This window comes from Vanessa tameamea, chromosome Z, assembly GCF_037043105.1.
Source record: "Vanessa tameamea isolate UH-Manoa-2023 chromosome Z, ilVanTame1 primary haplotype, whole genome shotgun sequence".
Classification (NCBI taxonomy): Eukaryota; Metazoa; Arthropoda; class Insecta; order Lepidoptera; family Nymphalidae; genus Vanessa; species Vanessa tameamea.
The window spans coordinates 452,719-470,704 of NC_087341.1; the positions used below are offsets into that span (position 1 = coordinate 452,719).

Consider the following 17,986-nt stretch of genomic DNA (forward strand, 5'->3'; position numbering starts at 1 on the left):
TCCTGCAGCGTTTATGAATAAAATATTCATCGCAATCGGTTCTCTGCGACCTAGTGGAGTGGAAAAATAGTCGGGACTTGTATAGGACACGTACTGGGTCTTCAATGTTCGATTATCATAAAGTGGGACAGCGCCATATCGCATTTGTCTCTATAAATGACTGTATATTGTTTAGTATGAGCCAACTAGAATCGTCTTCTTATCTAACTTCACATCACGTCCAGATAACTTGCTAATTTCCTGGTATACGAAGATTTTTATAGTATATTGCTACGTTAAAGCGCAGTACTTCGCTAAAGATGAATAAAATTGAGCAATTGATTTTGTATCGCCGTGACACATGCACATTGTGTATACAATGAGTTGTGGTTAAGGCGTCTGTGTCGATATCCTTTGCCAACCAAGAGATGAATTAACACAAAATGAATATCATGAGATCCCAGTACTCTTATTTCTGATTTGAAGTGCTGGAATTAACAGTTTCACCAAGAGAGGGGCAAGTGTTGGACTACGCATTGAATCTGTGCCATCCTAGGCTTCGAATGTCGTCCACCGTGAGTTCTTCTGTGAGACGGCTCAAGGCACGATCGGTATGAAGCGCTTTCTTGGATCCAATCCCGCAATCCTCTACTCACTGAGTCAATTCGCGGTAAAATTATTTTAATATGTGAAAGCTGCAATAAGTAATTTATAGTACATATAGATAATTAAAAAGTAAAAACATATTGATTATGTTTTATAAAAATATTTTTAGCGATACAATAAATTCATAGTTAATAGGAAAGATTATGTTGTCTTGTTCTTCTGTTATTGTCCTATGTGTGTATATGTTTGTATGTCATACGAAATATAAAAAACAACCTACAATTATAGTAATTATATTCCAGCAATTTCCTAAAACATTTCTTTCCAATAAATATCTGTAATAGAATATCTAGAAGTGTATAGATTTCTATGTTCAACTTGGTATCTAAAGTGTATGAATTATCTCGTGCGTGGCAACTAATATTGGTCACTTGTGGCTAGCGGGTCGCTGTCTGCTCCAGTGCCTTAAGCGGTTCAGAGCAACTTTTCGCCGAGTATTTTAATCCGCCTATGTTGCAGCCGAAGTGAACAAAATTAAAATCATACTTTATTTGAGTAAGTACTTATAAAAGTGACATTTGCCTATTTGTGAGGTTCAATTGAAGGTTAAGTTGCCTTCGGTTCAGATTGCACAGAATGCTTTTACTCTTTTTGTCAAATAAAGTAAATTCATAAATCGAAAATAACGATTACTAACCCCATACTTCATATCAACTATACGTTCTATTGTGTAGTAAGTTGTGTATATATTGAGAAATTTTAAGCACAAGATTTTAATTTATTTGTTGCAAAATGGGAGAATAAATCTGCGGATATTTTATAGAAACAAATCCTAATAAAAGATCAATAATATTCTCAAAATACTTTGACGTAACTGTGAGTATTTCTCCTTCAAAAAACCATCCCGATAGGAGTCTCGAATCGTGGTCTTACAGCGTCTACTGGAGTACAGGTACCCATGGGTACTAAGACATTATGTCCCTTGTTGGTTTACTTTTTTATGGTTCACTCAACATTTAGACCGGAATACAACAATACTAAGAATTTTTAACGTGTCTACAAAATGCTTTTGTTAATATTTAGTGTAAAATAATAAAATAAGCGACTGACACCACAATAACATGAATCCTTGTATTTTATTGAATTAATGTATTTTAGAACAATTAAATTGCTTCGTATGTAATACGGTGGCATCGTACAAATTCAGCACATCGTAGTGTAAACTATTTCAATAGAATAACAAGTTGGCATTATATTCATCATTTAAATAAAATAACACTTTTACTTTGCTTGCTATTTGACAATCTTATTTATAATCGAGGCACTTCTAACGATGCTTCAATTGTCAAACTACGATAGGTAAGTTAAAAGACAAACAAAGATGCTTTGGCTGCTGAAATCATAGCACTGCTTTTACATTTAATATCTGTTTTAGATACAGAGTTAGGCCAATGACCTCGAAAGTTGACAAATGTATGTATTCTTCACGTTTTATGTACCTCGCGGCAGAATGGCGATGCAACTAACACAATATTCATGATATTAATATAAACAGACAAGACAACGACAGTGGATGGTATTTACTTAATTATATGCACTAGCTTCGAGTGGTTGAAACGGGCATTTATAAAACAAATTGCAAGCGGTCGGAACCGCGGGGCAAAGCCAGTACCCGTATATCGTGCTACAAAAGCAACCTTATCGCGAAATCACCGGAAACGTAAAGCACAAACTTAGCAGTTGTCAGACAGGGCGACTCAAGAGAGTTTACAACCGTAAAGTATAGTCGTGTACTGGGAGGAGAATATAAATATTATTATTCAAAATAAATAAGCTACACATAGTCCGCCTGTTCTATGCAGAATTTTCTTTAGTAATTTCGACAGACGGTTTCGCAGAGTAATGAGGAAACTCGACTTAAAAGGCTAAGAATTTTGTGAGATCAAATTACAAAACAATGCGGAAACTCGCTCGTTTAGGATTTAAGAGAACCGCTTAGTTTTCTTTTTATGCAAAATACATGTACACTAACGAAGACATCGACTTGTGTAGTATATGGTCGCAGCTTTTGTTAAATGGTTCGATTAAATAAAGTTAATGATACACACACACACACCTGTAAGAGCATTCGTAATTACGCCAATTATAATATGATTCCTTTTTAGTAACTTGTAAAAACAGTTCGGCTCTTAGATGGTATAAATAAATGTAATTTTGTTGTCGACTATTTTGGACACCGTCAGAGTATCTGGTTAGGTTTTTATTCACTCAGACTTAAGGAGCAGATGCTTAAATTAATTTAGAGTTTATAAGGTTGCCTGTAATTACTGAGAAACGGGTAAAAAATGAAGCCCTAGCGTATCCCAATCGTTCCGTATAAGGGTAATAATCCACTCGATAGCTACGATGTATTGCTGTTTTGGTACTTATGTATGCGATGCTATATCACAAACAGAGATGCAAGATCAGCACGATACTAAGAGAAAAGGATGCATAGATGATTGGCTGCGCTGCAATGCGCTACGTCCCCGGCGACGGTGGCAGCCGCCGAGGTCAACGCCTCGTCCCGAGACCATCTCGTCTCTATACTCGTATTCGTTACGAATTGATCACGAAACGCAGTTTTTGTTATGTCAAAAATTGATTAATGAAGTGGGAAATTTGTGAAAAAATATATGACTGCGCAAGGGTCTAAATTAATGAAGCCCAATACATAAACTGCAACAGCGATGTTTGTACTGCTGCAGGTAGTATTATCTGTTTGTCTAGGCGCGCTTTACGCGACGCAGCTTTCAAGTTTAGGCTCATTAAGCACTTCAGATGTCAATACAAGTCAACGTATAGAGTTGATAATCTAGTCTAGAAAGAACGAGGATTCAAAGGATTTCCCAACAAACTCTCCCCAGGTCACCGAGCGAACGTATCCACAATTCGTAACTGGATAAACTGATCTATTAATCAACTATTTGGTGACAAAATTATTATTTCAGCTCAAAATTGAATAGCACAGATTCCAATGCCAATAGTCATATAACTAATCACTTACAAGTATAATTTAAGTAGCCTGGTAACTGGACTAAATTTGGCCAAGGCGAGTTTAAGCTAACTCGACTATCAGATATCGGTGGGCACTTACCTAAATCAAGATTTTATCTATAAATAAAGATAACTAGACTTTAAATACCGAAACGTATGAGGATCATAAAATTGATTTTTTTGTATGTAGAGTAATCTTCGGAACTAATCACCTAATACTAAAACAAAAAACTGGTACAAAGCGGTATTATTCTTGAGTGTGTGGGTATGAATTATATTTATGTCATACTTGATAAGCGCTTTTAATTTTCTTTATAAATAAATTACAATCGTGCGAAGCCGGGGTGGATCGCTAGTAACTTGATAAAGAATGAATAGCATAGTCAGTAGCTCAGAGTATATCGATTGAATTTTTAGTCGCAAAATATAAAATAATATTGATTCAAATAAATTGCTACACCATCAGGTTCAAGATTTAATAGGTTTTTTTGGAATTATAATATTGTTATGTAGGTTATATTTCACCCAACAAAATACAAGTGTAATGGCAACATAAATATAAAGCTAAATTAAGTCAATATTATTATCAAATATTTGTCAAATAATGATGATAGCATACGCAAAATGGATTTACTTATATGAATTAAAATTGAACGCTCATTGGTCGCCCATTACGTCATCGACAGCCAATCATAATTATAACTACAATCAAATTAGTTAATCTCACTTTGATTAGAGTTTGAAAAAATTGAGCCAAATCTCGTAAATTTCTGGTGGTACAGCGGGCGGTGTACCTTTGAGGTACTAATCCGTTCATATTATTACACGATACAATGTACAAATATATTCCGAGAACCGATACAGTATCCAGCGCGTATGCTATGCACCGCAGTGTTTCATAAAGAGGCCAGTAAGAAAGACGCGGCCTCGTTAAAAATTCTCCATATGTACAAGTACAAGTGCAACCCCAAGAAGGCAGTTCAGATCGACGTGAACGCCATCAGACGATCTCGATAATCCTTCGGCTTTCCGTTGGTGAAATCGCTCATTAACAAGCTTTCTATTCTTTTGTTAATTCATTACAAAAACCCAACTGCTATCGTAATTGCAAAGCAGCCGAGTCCGTTTTGCGGATACGAAGATCTTTAAATTATCCGTCCCCGTTTAAGATGATAGCGACGTGTGATCGAGCCCAGTTTCCAATGGACCAGTTTAACTCGCTGTAATTAATTACTTTTTTTGAACTTACAATGCCGAGACCTTGATGTATAAACACTACTTTTTAATTTATTTATTAATACATTTTACAGGGTTTTTATTTTTAAAGTAACGAATTTATTTGTACATGTGAATTGACTATTAAGTATTGCTGATCCCCAAAGACAATACACCATTGCTGGTGTTAAGAATTATATTCCTTAACAAAACCCCCAGTTATGATAACAATATATGCTAATCTTTATGTTTAATCAGCTTTTTCGACCATCGTTACTGTAAAACCCTATTTATACGTTTACAAGTTTCGTATGTTAATAAAGTATATACACATCAATATTTTTTGCGTCTAATCACTTGATAATTTCAACAAGAAAGAAATGACATAAGGCGTAACGATTTTTGGGCTAATTCAAAATACGGACTGAAAACAAAAAATAACTATCGATCTTATCTGAATGATTCCATCACAGTGTTACGAACAAGTGTACGGTTGATAGATATATTGTTTATTTCATAAAGTGTACTTGAATGACTTGATACGAAACCATTTAAATATAAATAAATAATTATAATGACCATTTTTTATCCGGTTCGAAGAGTATTGAATGAAAAATGATCTCTGCACTAAATATCAGAATGGGTCGCCAGACGTTTGACAAGTCCAATTTCTATCGACCGGTTTTTGCAAATAAAGAAACCTGTCACGTGGTCTGCGTCTGGGCACCAAACGTGTATCGGTGACATCGGTCAAGACGGTTTCGACACATAATGTGCACTGGCAATTGCTTGCGATATAATTATATTCTATAACTTTAGATCGGGGATAATTTAATTCATTATCTTTTAACAACTGCGGCGGTATACGGCCATAGACCTCATAATCATTACTAAGCTGATGTGCGTAACATTACTTATATTTCGCTTACCGGAATTAAAGGTATACTATTACTATGAGTTTCATCAAAATCTATAGATTGGTTTTCGCAAGGCGAGCGGAGCAAGAGAGACAAAGTGAGAAAAACTGTTGCTTATGTTTTTGTTGAAACGTTTTGTAAAGAAAATTTAAAAAAATAAATACTTGTTGGTAGGGCTTTATCGGGTAATATCAGTAAAAATTATTTGATGTGTTCATTGTATGCAACAGACCTAGTCGTAGTTTTATATACGAATAAGTAGAAAAATTGCTGTTTTCGACAATTTCATATGTTGTTTTCAAATTATGGGCAGAGTTTAACGGAGACATGTTGTGACAAGTTCTTGTCACTTGAATTTGGTTCTGTGTTACATATATCAAACCAGTCGTGTGGGTAGACCGAACTGCGACTGCTCATTGTTTGTGAAAAAAATCTGCAATTACTTCAAAAAAATTAATAATTATTTATTTTTGAAAACAACTGGAACCTTTCAAAATGTTCTGTCAAAATGAATGTGTAACTATTAATTTGTATTTATAGAAAAAATTAACATCAGGGACATAGAACCCGGGAGATGGTGTCCAACTGTCACAGAATGGCTCCAATTAATAGTTAAGATCATAGTATTGGGCGAAGAATGGGTTGAGCTGAGGATACAGAAGTTCCTATACGATACGTGTGCAGATATAGAGTTAAAATAAAAATCAACGCCCCATGTTTATAATCAAGTCACGATTCATATATTTTTTATAAGTTTAATAAAAGATAAATTAAAATAAAATACGTAAATCAAACCAAAAAAAGGAGTTTTAAGCCGCACGAGTACCAGCGTTTTACATAAGCTTGTAAAGAGAGATATCTTAAATAAAGTTGCATTAATCGGAAGGTTGTCAATACATAATTAACGCTAACTTCTCTCCTCCCTAAGCAAATTAGAGTCCACGTTATCAAAAAAAAAAACTAATTTTGTGACTTTATATTATATTTTTTCATTTCAAATCGGTTATCGCTCAGCCCTGCAATAGTTTGATTGTTTTCAAGTCTTCACACTAGCTTGTTATAAATCCTTATCGCTCAGCTGTTGTATAATGTGTTAAGTGAGATATCGACAGAATTTTATTGCTTTTCAAATACAATCGATTTTCAATTTATTTCTTAAAATGACTAAAAAAATATATAAATTGAATTTGGCACCTTGATCCTTGTAGACGGTTTTTTGATACAGAAAATGCTTACGTTTTGTCCTAACCAAATAATTTTTTAGTCTAATTGTCAATACGTATGTACAAAATACTTCCGGTGTGAGAGTTAGGGGTCCTTATTAAATAATAAGTTGGTAATCGTAGATCAAATTAAGAACAGTAGAATTAACACCTAGATGTAATAATAACATTTAAGTGAAAATAATGAATTCACATTTGTTCATTTAGTTGATCGTACAACAATGTTAAAACCACGTACTTATCGAATATTTACTTATAATGTGACAGAAAAAAATATACGAACAATAAAAAGGTTTAAAGGATATCCGCAAAGGAGCCAAAAAACCGCTTTGTGAACTAACTACAACACGTTTTCGTCAACGGATGCGCTGGGCACAGGTGTTAAAGACATATTGATAAAGGATAATTCACTTTATCTCGTATTAATTTAAGGCTAAATTTGCACGATCAGTTTTAAATTTTAATACGACAAGGTTACTTGGATTTGTTTTAACTAAATTCCTGTAGTAAATCATTATTTTATTGACATCAGATTGTGCACATTTTCACAATAAATATTATTCAAATATCAAGCCTATTTATCATAAAAACGTGTATTGTAAAGTATTTAGCAATATATCTTCTTAATTTGACGATTAGTAATAAAAAAATGAATTCCGTTATATTTATAAATTAATATTGGGAATATTATTTTGATAGAGCTAACGATATGATACTCAGCCACTAAATTCAAAACGCAATACATATAACTGACTACACATTTTTGTAAATAAAGAAACGTACATAATAAAGTCAAAAAACACGTTTACGATAATATTTACTTGTTGCAAATAACTATATCGAAAAGGTTTTATATAATATAAACACGATAATAAAGTTTATTAAAGTTGAAAACAATGGCAAAATAATTCACCACAGGGCATCGTTAGCTCGAAAATAAAATGAAAAAAGTAAAAAACCGGCTTCGGGTAAACGTTACTCATTAAACGTGATCGAGAATAAACGTACAAATAAAAAACACACCTTCTTGAGATCGGAGCAAAGTCTTAAATCACAAATTCACTGCATTATTTGTTTAAAACTTTTTTGTGTGACGGATACCATGACGATACACTGTCGTGTCGAGTCGACACCGACTTTGTCTGAGGCTTATGTGAAACTGAAGAGGTTGTTTCGACTTGCGAGACAACTGGCCACACGTCTTAGGTACAATTTTCACGTTGCTATAACCCGGTCGAGTTCCGAAGACTTTGTTTGTTTACTACGTGCGACTCGGCGTAGGACTCTCTTACTCGGTGAGGTTATTTTAAGAAGAACATTGTATCATATCGTTCAGTGCGGAAGAAAGAGATGAATAGTGAATGACTACAAGCCTTCGGATAGACCAACGGCGTCGGTGCGTGCGTAGACGTTGTATTAGGTATATCAACATACAATTTAAGTGCATTTTAAATTATTCACTCTAAATCATTTAAAAAAATATGTAGCTGCCATTTATATTCAGCTATTTATAAAAACAACAGGAATAAAAGGTAATATAATTAAAATTGATTTTCAATTAATTTTAAATTATTTTCATTGAGATGTGAACATAAGGATAAACAAATTGTGTTTGAATAAAATATAAATTCACTTTGGTATAATATATTCAAATTTTTATATTCGATATAAAATATTTGAATTAGCATATTTTATTTAAATCGGTTATTAATCTGGAGACGAACGACAAATGTTCGTTTTATTCATTGGCCGTGACGTCAGCATCTTAAAATGTGAGTACCGAGCCACGCACAACACGCCGCGCCGTCTCTCTCCGACGCGCTGTTCCCAGAGGGAGATTCAAGGATAACAGTGCCTTCCTCGGTTCAGTGCTCCCGTCCGCGGAAGCCTTAAGGCGCTCCGTGTGAATATTAGGCACTTGTACAACCTGTTATTGCATATTTATTACTACTGCAACTACAGTTTTTGTATAAATGCACCTTCATGTCTGACACTTACCATCTGCTTTCGATATAAATGAAAAAGTTCAATACGTTTTCGAATCGAGATAAGCGAGTTTACTATAATTTTTAATAGCTCTGAATGCCTGGTGAGTTTTTATTGAGAAACTTGACCACTTCATTCTTTACAGAGTAATTATTATTATTAAGCGTTTCTTGTTTCATTTATCGTTAAGTTCAAACGGTTTGTCTGTGTATAAAACGTATTATCATTTATTTGTTATATGTACTTATAAAATATAATATACAAGTTGAAACACTGCATCACCAGACTCTATAATCAAAATCAATGCGAACAGGATCGCGGGAATATCTCGTTTGGTTAAACACAATATATTAAATGTAAATAAGTACTCATATTAGAATAAAACATACCTGGTCCTCTTCCCGGTAGTCAATAATTTCACTTCTGTAAATAAAAGAAATAATTGTTAAAGGAAAAATTCAATAAATAAAACAGTTTAAATCCAATTTGATTAATAAATAGTTTTTTTATTTTGCTTTCGTTAACTTGTGAAATTTATTTCGTTAACATGTGAAATTTAGTTTACATTTGAAATATAATTCTATAATTTTTATGATAATTATTTCAAGATAATCATATTAAAATTTATTGTTCTAGAGGTTATTTAGATTACACAACGAACATTAGTCTAGATACTAAAACATAATATTGTAACGTTGCACATTTTTTATTTGAATCTAAAGTTGCGACATTATTTAGTTAGTGAGAATACTCATTAATGGCAATTTAAGAATATCTCCTTAAATATGAACTGTAGTTACCAATTAAAACAATATGCCGAGTATTAAATTACCTGCAACGGAGCTTCTTGATAACGGGCATTTGCGCAGTGCTGTCGTGGATCCTTACTTGGGTGGGATCTATCTCCTCGCATTCGTCATCGTCAAAAGGTATCTGACCGGTTCTGCGTGCTAATATGGAGTCCATGAATGGGCTGTAAATCTGGCCCGAAGTGCCCAATATGTCGTCGATATCCGTATAACGTGATATGTATTTCTCAGCGCCTTTTTGATACGGTAAATTGGCTGAGTCTCTTCTGTACTGTCGATTATTTTCGTAAGGCGAGTTGCGGCCTCTTCCATAATCCTCATTCGGAGTTTCTAATCCTTCCGGGCTTCTTCTGTCACCGAGTGGCTCGTCATCGGGAAGATGAAGCGGGAATGGTGGGATCTGGCTTGATGGTACATAAACCTCGACTTCTTCCGAATCTGAGGAGTCACTCTCCTGTTGTGGAGGTGGCGTTGGTAATTTTTCAATACCCTCCGGAATGTTTTTGTCACTTGATAACCACCATGGACGTTCACCAGACTCGATGTGTCGAATTCGCCTCATTGGAAAACTTCTTTGATCGGATCCTGATTTACTTAACGTTATGCTATTTTGTGATTCTTGTTTGCTCAGCATGTTTTCATTACTAGATAGTCGCCAATCTTTTCGATCCCCAGAATCGATATGTCGCATCTTAAAGAAGTTAAATTTATCACTTTTGTCGCTGTCACTTGATGATTTTCTTGGTGGAGTTAATCGTTCGATTCCTTCTGGTATATTTGCATTACTATCTAGCCACCAAGGCTTCTCATCATCCGCAAAACTATTTAATTTGATTGGCCGCTTCATATCCTTTGCCTCCGATGTATTTGGGTGTAATGATTGACTATCGATTTTTTCTTCGTTGGTGTTTTCTGGTCGCCGTTCTTTTTCATTGCTCTTTTTCTGATCAGAATCCGACTCTAACCACCACGCTCTTTCTCCGGATTCAATGTGTCTTATCGCTTTCAACTTCACTAAATTGTCATCGTTCGAAGCTATAATGTTGCTCGTATTGTTTTTGGTTTTATGTGATCCATTTTCACTAATAATATTTATTATATCTTTATTCGTTGGTTCTACATTTGAACTGTCCAAAAGGCGATTAGTGTCGCTATTGTCTTGATGTCGAAGTTTAAATAGATTTGTGACGGGAGCTAATGCTCGTATTAAAAATGATTTGGCTTCTTCCGCACCTTCATTTTTCTGTAATTGTATTTGTTTAACTGGTTGATCTATAGGCGGATAATTTTCATTGTTTGTTTTTATACTATCACTTGATTTTAACTTTAATACTGTTTCATCTTCACTTATAGATGATTGAGTCGATAGTGTGATACTCGACTCTGGGCTATTACTTTCTCTAGATTTAGGACTTTTTAACTTTGAGCAGCCGTTGGGTAAGTTAGTAATAGAGGGTGTTTTACTTATATTCTTTGAGGGAATTTTGGTGGGATCTTTTAGTTTCTTAGTTTTTTCACCATTTTGTTCAGAGTCAGTAGAGCTTACAGATTTACTTCTCTTTTTAACTACTTTTTTTGTGGGCGTTGAATCGGAAGAAGAGTCTGTACTAGACTTACGAATTTTTATTTTTTTTATTTTTCCAGCACTTTCTGATTTTGGAGGTTGAGGTGGTAAATGATGATTGTTTGTATTTAATACTTCAGGAGACGATTCAGAAGCTGTTGGTAGTGGTGGTGGACTTATAGATTTTTGTAATTTAAGATTAACATTAACTATTATTTCCGAAGATGCACCGTCTTTATTTTGATCATTATTGATTTCTTCGCTGTATTCTATATTATTGTTTGTCAAAGCCGTTTCTTTCTCTTTGTTCTCTGAACCTGTTGTGATAGTTTTATTTTCTATAGGTTCCTTACTTCGACTTCGGCTACTTCTATCATTATTGCAATTTTCTCGCAAATTTGAGTACTGTGTTGAATATCTCCCCGCATAACCAGTGTAACTGTTGACATTTGGAGAATAATATGTCCAATTAGTCATGCTAGTTCTACTTGTACTAGCATATCTGCTCGTCCGAGTTGGATCATCGAGCTTATCCAATTGAATTTCTTTATCTACCATTAGAGGCCTTTTTTTTAAACGAGTAGTAATTTTTTCAATAGTTTTAGCCATGTCTGCTCGTCTCATCCTCACATAAGCCGATGAACCTGGCGGTGTAGGTGAAGTATGTCGTGTTATAACCGAAATTGTTTCAATTTCATCGTTTTCTTCAACAATAAGTTCCGTTCCATTTTGGTTACATCCTTTACTATGTTCTTTTCGATTTTCATTTATTTCTTCTGATACACAACTTGATATCGTCGTTTTGTCATGATCATTTTTATTTACTTCAAAGTGACTGACAGGAGACAGTGAAGGCCTCTTAACAGGAGTTGGACTTCTTAAGTAGGTCGATGACGACAAGCGGTTGGCTATAGCGTATCGGTTTACCGTAACTTCTGGTTTACTGTCAACTCTAGAAGATGGTCTCGAGTAACTCGGTGTTCGCGGATAAAGTTTATAATTCGATAGACTACTGTAATTAGTAGACTTATCAGTCTTATTTGGAATGTCTTTGTCGCGATCAGCAGTACTTACGCTTTGGCTTTTTTCTTTGTAACTTTTCGCCGTTTTTCTTTCAGGACTGGTGTGTCGTGAAGCTCGACTGATACTGTATTTGGAAGTCGTTGAGACGGGGCTAACATCTCTACTTCGGTTCACATTTGCTGAAACTGATGGAACAGAAAGCTTAGAATAATCTTTCTTTTCGTATTTAGAAGTCGTTTTCTCTGGTGTCGCAGTTTTACTGTAGCTTGCATATCGGTTGGCGATTGTGGATATCGGTGTTTCTTCGCGTGCTGAGCGATCATTGAGGATAGGGATACTAGAGGACTTGTAGGAAGGTGTCGTTGTGTATTTAGCTGTGACGGTTGCTGGTCTGTCTGTAGATACACTGGCTGTTCTGGCCGTATCTCGATTCCTACTGTACGAAGACGATGAATCATACTGAAAAGAAAAATAATTTCAAATTACGTTTTGCTCGTATGTAGTACTTCTATTTCAGCTGTTAAATATTATGATCTTGCACTTAAAATACACGACGAACTCATCTTCAAGTCATATTTTCAAATCCATAATCTTCATTTAACACTATCAGACATAAAGCTTTTCCTTTCACCGATTTATTAATAGCAAGAGGAATGCGCGCTCGGAGATAACATACATGAGTTTTATTGAGCCCTTCGCTCTCACAGACTGATTAATAGTAAGCCGAAGAACATCACTAGACTCATACACTTCAGTTTGTATTGTTTTTTTAATATATATATAAATAATTAAAAATGTATATTCTATTGTCATTTATATTTCAAGAGAAGTTTATTTTCATTAAATAAAGTTTTTTTTTATATTTTAATATCAAACGTGACCACTTACATAATTTCTAAATGACATTTTTGATAGTTGTCACGTTGCTTCCATAAGTCTCAACGTCCGAATCCAATTAGAGTCCTGAAAATAAAACATTTTTTTATCATTAATATGACGATCAGCTGTAAGATACGTTTATATATGAAAATATAAAGTATAAGTGTGCTATTTCATTAAAATTCGATGAAACATGTATTGAATGTTAACGAAAACGCATCCCGTATGGACATACGGCACCTATCGACCTGTTCACGGACGTTTATCAGGTTCAGAGACCAGTCCTCGTCTGTACCACTGCGAACTGAAGATTGCTATTTATATGAAAAACGACTTGTTTTTTTTTATTACCATGCACTACCGTTTCTTTATAGTTTTAAAATAGACATCGTTTCGATTCAATGTTTCCGTACTGACCTATATCGATAGTCAGTTCGGAGGTGATGGATGGCCAAATTCTTCCCCACAAGCGCCAGATGGTATGTACGGATCGCTGTTTACGTATTAATTGGCGCTTGATAATGAAACAGCATTCTCATTTGAGTAATCAATTGATACCGGACATACTCGGTTTGTCTGTAGATGTAACACCAATGCGCTTGTTTATCGATGTTTTATTTAAAGATTGCCTATGAACAACAAAAATTAATTTAGAGCGTAGGTTAGTGTGGATTTCGCTCGAAATAGAAATAACAGCCGTTTGAACTTTACTACTTCAAACTAGATACATAACTATATTTTACTATGTTTACTATTAGGATTTACTAATAACTTCATGAACTTATAGTATCGGTTGCATAGAATCTTACCTAACATGTATTATGTAAGTCTTTATTCTGAACTGTAGAATATAATATGTTGTCTCTTTCTTGCAAATATGATAAATCTTTAAACGCCAAAGACCTAATATAAAGATGAAACTAAAATTTGAAAATTTATTAAATGATTTTTTTGGTTTTAATTTTATAGGAGCTTTTAATATCCTATAAAATTAAATTCTTAAATAATTATTAAAAAAATATTATAATAGATATATATGTCAGTATTGTTCCTTATTGCTGATGTGATATATTGGTGATGAAAGCACTTTGAACCGTCATGTTAGTGTCGAATTAAAATTTTAAGACACCACAGATTCGAAAAGTTAATTCTACCGAAAAGAACTGTCAAAAAGCCCTCCCGAGTATCACCATTTAATATCACTTGCTTTATTCATACGAGTCAAAATTTTTCCAGCGTATAAGAGATAGATATGAGAATTTCCTCACGCAGATTAAGCACCTGAAAACCCAATATTCGCTTAAGGTTCACGTGTATACTACAAGTTAAACCAAAATTTTAAATTAAAGATTCAAATTATACAGATTAGATTAAATTTTAATGAACTCAATTCGGGAACCTGATGGTACGAATCCCACTCATAAGGATGTATTTTTTCATTAGAACCGACCACTCCGGTTCAAGTGTTGGTGTGTGTACAGGTGTTAGGCGTCGTTACTTGATTACTGGCAACATTTACTTCTAGGGAACGTAACAAGTTTGGATTAAGTAATTATTTGTAGACTTGAATCACAAGTGGTACTGACAGCATTAGCATTAGGTTATCTAGATTTTAGAATTACGAGCCGAGCTGGTACATTGGTTAAAGCACGTGGATATTTACCGAAGGTTTCGGGTTCAAAAACGAGCTGTTAGCTGAGTTTTCGTCTCTTTCATCTCGTGCTAGGTGGTGAAGACGTGAAAATTTGTGGAAACGAACTTGGTGGTAGAGTTATTTGCAAGCCCGTCTCGCTAGGTACCACACTTATTTTCCTCTGAACATCATTACTGGGTATTGTTGTGTTCTGGTTGAAAGTTTAATTACAGTGTAACTACTGGCACAAATCATCATAGATAATAAGGGTGGTGGTACACTGGTTATGTAAAGAATGGATAAAATTGCTTTCTTAATGTTTATAGGCGATGGTGACTTTACCACTCGCATTCCTCTTACCATCAGCTGGCCCGTCTACCTACTAGAAATTAAAAAAAATGCACCTGTCAGTAATAAGCTTCATCCAAAGTGGGACGAATTGTTACTCTACTTATTTTGTTTAGATTCAAGAATCAACATCAGCTATGTTACGTGTCTGAACGAATTACGTAATTAATTTAACAGAAGAGAAGATGCGGACTATTTCTGTCACGAAACCATAATATATATTGTATAGAAATGTGAGATTAACGAAACACTTTATAAAGGACGTATAGAGCTGCAATCTGCGTCCGTTCGTTAAATATTATTTGAAAATATATATAGTACGTACAAGATATTAAACAATAACTAGCCTGCAAGAGTATTAGCTTTTTACAATGAATACCAACTCCACGCTCTTTTCATTATTTATATAATTTTGTATAGAATAACAAGCGGATAACACAAAATAATAGGCATATGTTAATCCTAGTTTTGGGTCTTTCTCATTCAATCGCAGAAAATATACGATAAAGTATCAACATCTCTTTTAATCTGTAATAGTATCATAATATCCGTAGCATTGATCTAGAGAAGGTACATAGGTACCTAATCATCTCATCTTTGAATTTTTCCTACCAGAAAATGATTTTTTTCCGACTGGAAAAGTATTTTACATACAGACAAAGTGATAGAGTTTTAAAAGTGTAGTTTATCCCGACATCGTTACAGCGGCGTGTTCGAAAGTTGGAAGAAAGAGAAAAGAGCCCAGAGGTGAGCCTTAAGGGCTCCATGACCAAGCACAGTGCGCGCCTTATTGCCTCCAAACTAAGCACGGTGCCTTATGAAAGTTCTTACATAGCTTAGAACAGCCTTCTCATTGTAAATGTAAATCATATCTACCATTATTGTACTAAACAAAGTTACCTTGTCATTATAATATCTGATAGTTTTTTTGTGATGTGGATTGCCAACGAAGTATACACAAAAACATTTAATCGTGATTCACACAATTATGCACAAACAGTCATGCTTAAGGTAACAGAACGTGTATCAAGTTATAAATTACTTTAACAAAAATACTTGTACAATTATACAAAAAAGGGTTACTATTATGAAAGAGTTCCTGAAAGATTTCTTACCTATTTCTATGTAATTTTTAATCTTATCTTAAAAACCATAAATAAATATCTTGTGCAGAAACGTCTGTTCTGTTAAATCTCTTCTAATTTTAATTGAATCCAGTTTAAAGTATATCAATCGGTCAGAGCAACGAAGTAGGCTTTGGTTATACTAAAACAAAATGGCATATTAATGGCATTCGTTGTCAATTTGATCGTCTTCATAGACTAAATGTTATTAATACAATTGTCATCGACCATTAATTAATTTAATAAGTTAAAGTAGATAATATAAAAAGAAACAAAACACTCACGGCACTATTAAATCCGCCGGTTCGGAACGTAGAATCTACCGAATAAAACCCTCAAGAAATTAGATACTCTTTCTTCTATTCAAATGGAACAAAATAATTAAATGTTTTAGAAATTGTTTACATCAAAAATCAATGTAGCTTAATTAAATTTAACAGGGTTGCTTTTACTGCAATTTTTATAATATTTATTTTTAATGGTTTTCTGCTCGTCTAGGTGAGTCTACTCGTCAACGCACTAAATAGTTGTTCTGTTGATCCTTCAAGTAAGCTCGAGGACTTCGTATCGTATACATTTTGCATTATAAATGTTTTGGTATGCATTCATTGCGTTCCTTTAGATTGGATTGAATATGGATTGGATTTTGTGACAATGCCGAGAGTTTACAACTTAGCTGTGGTTTCTGTTTCTAGATCGCAGGCGTATGATTGAATACCCTTTTTTTAGCTAAGAGAAATCATATTTATACGAAAAATAAAATTATAATGTAGAAAAATATTTGCAATTTTTGAAAAGAATAATTTAATCTGATTTATCACAATTATTTTAGGTACCTTTATTAGGTACCCTAAGATGGTGATGTACGAGAACAAAGATTGCCTAGATTAGAACACCTCGAGCAAATCTGTAGGTAACGGATTATATGTTTCATGTTGGAATCATTAATAAATTTATAGGACGGCACTTTTCATGTAGAAGCCGTGTTTTTATTAACAGAGTAATCGATAAGTCATTATAACATATTCAAAGACCTTGAAGCAGCTAGGGGATGCTGTTATTATCACTTGCTTAACCACAGTTAATGCCGAGTCATCGACTGTGTCAAAATGACGCAAATTAATATCAGAATCGATCAGATATTTAAGACTTTTATTAAAGTTGAAGCAACAAAAACCAACCATGTATATGATTGGTGTGTTTTTAAATTTTAGACGCGGTTGTAAAATGTCCGCGGAATTATCAATAACGCGCACGGACAGACATCATGAATTCTTCATTTTCCGCCATCTTTATTGGCTATTTTAATTGAGCCGTCAGATCATCCTACGAACGTCGATCACATATTATTGTGTTCATACCGACTCTAATTCAGAAATATTAAATTTAGTTACAAATTTAGTAAAAAATTACAAATATTTAAAAATAAATGATAATTATTAGTTGTATAATCATACAAATGAATGCTTAACTCTGATAGGCCACTTGTACAATAAACGTATCGTTGAGTATTCTCTGGACCCGATGTTAGGAAACACGTTATTTGGCAACTTCTGCGCAGGCGCACAGTGAACGACCGCGTGTCACACCTGAACTCTACACGGAAGGCTTATCTATGACTCATAATTGCGTTTAGTTCGTTGG

At 34.2% G+C, this 17,986-nt stretch overlaps 1 protein-coding gene across 3 annotated transcripts in view; it reads right to left on the reverse strand.

Annotated features, from left to right (window-relative positions):
- The window catches only part of Fhos (Formin homology 2 domain containing), a 78,585-nt gene that overhangs the window by 49,173 nt on the left and 11,426 nt on the right, over positions 1-17,986 (reverse strand). For 2 of the 3 annotated variants that reach the window (XM_064220269.1, XM_064220268.1), the window contains exons 2-4: positions 13,247-13,321; positions 9,795-12,817; positions 9,352-9,385 (exon numbers count right to left, since the gene is read on the reverse strand). In XM_064220269.1, coding sequence (XP_064076339.1) covers positions 9,352-9,385; positions 9,795-12,817; positions 13,247-13,264 — 3,075 coding nt within the window. In that variant the 5' untranslated portion in view covers positions 13,265-13,321. Of the gene's footprint in view, positions 1-7,999; positions 8,155-9,351; positions 9,386-9,794; positions 12,818-13,246; positions 13,322-17,986 lie in introns of those variants that run through there. The other variant, XM_064220270.1, reaches the window with a different exon arrangement.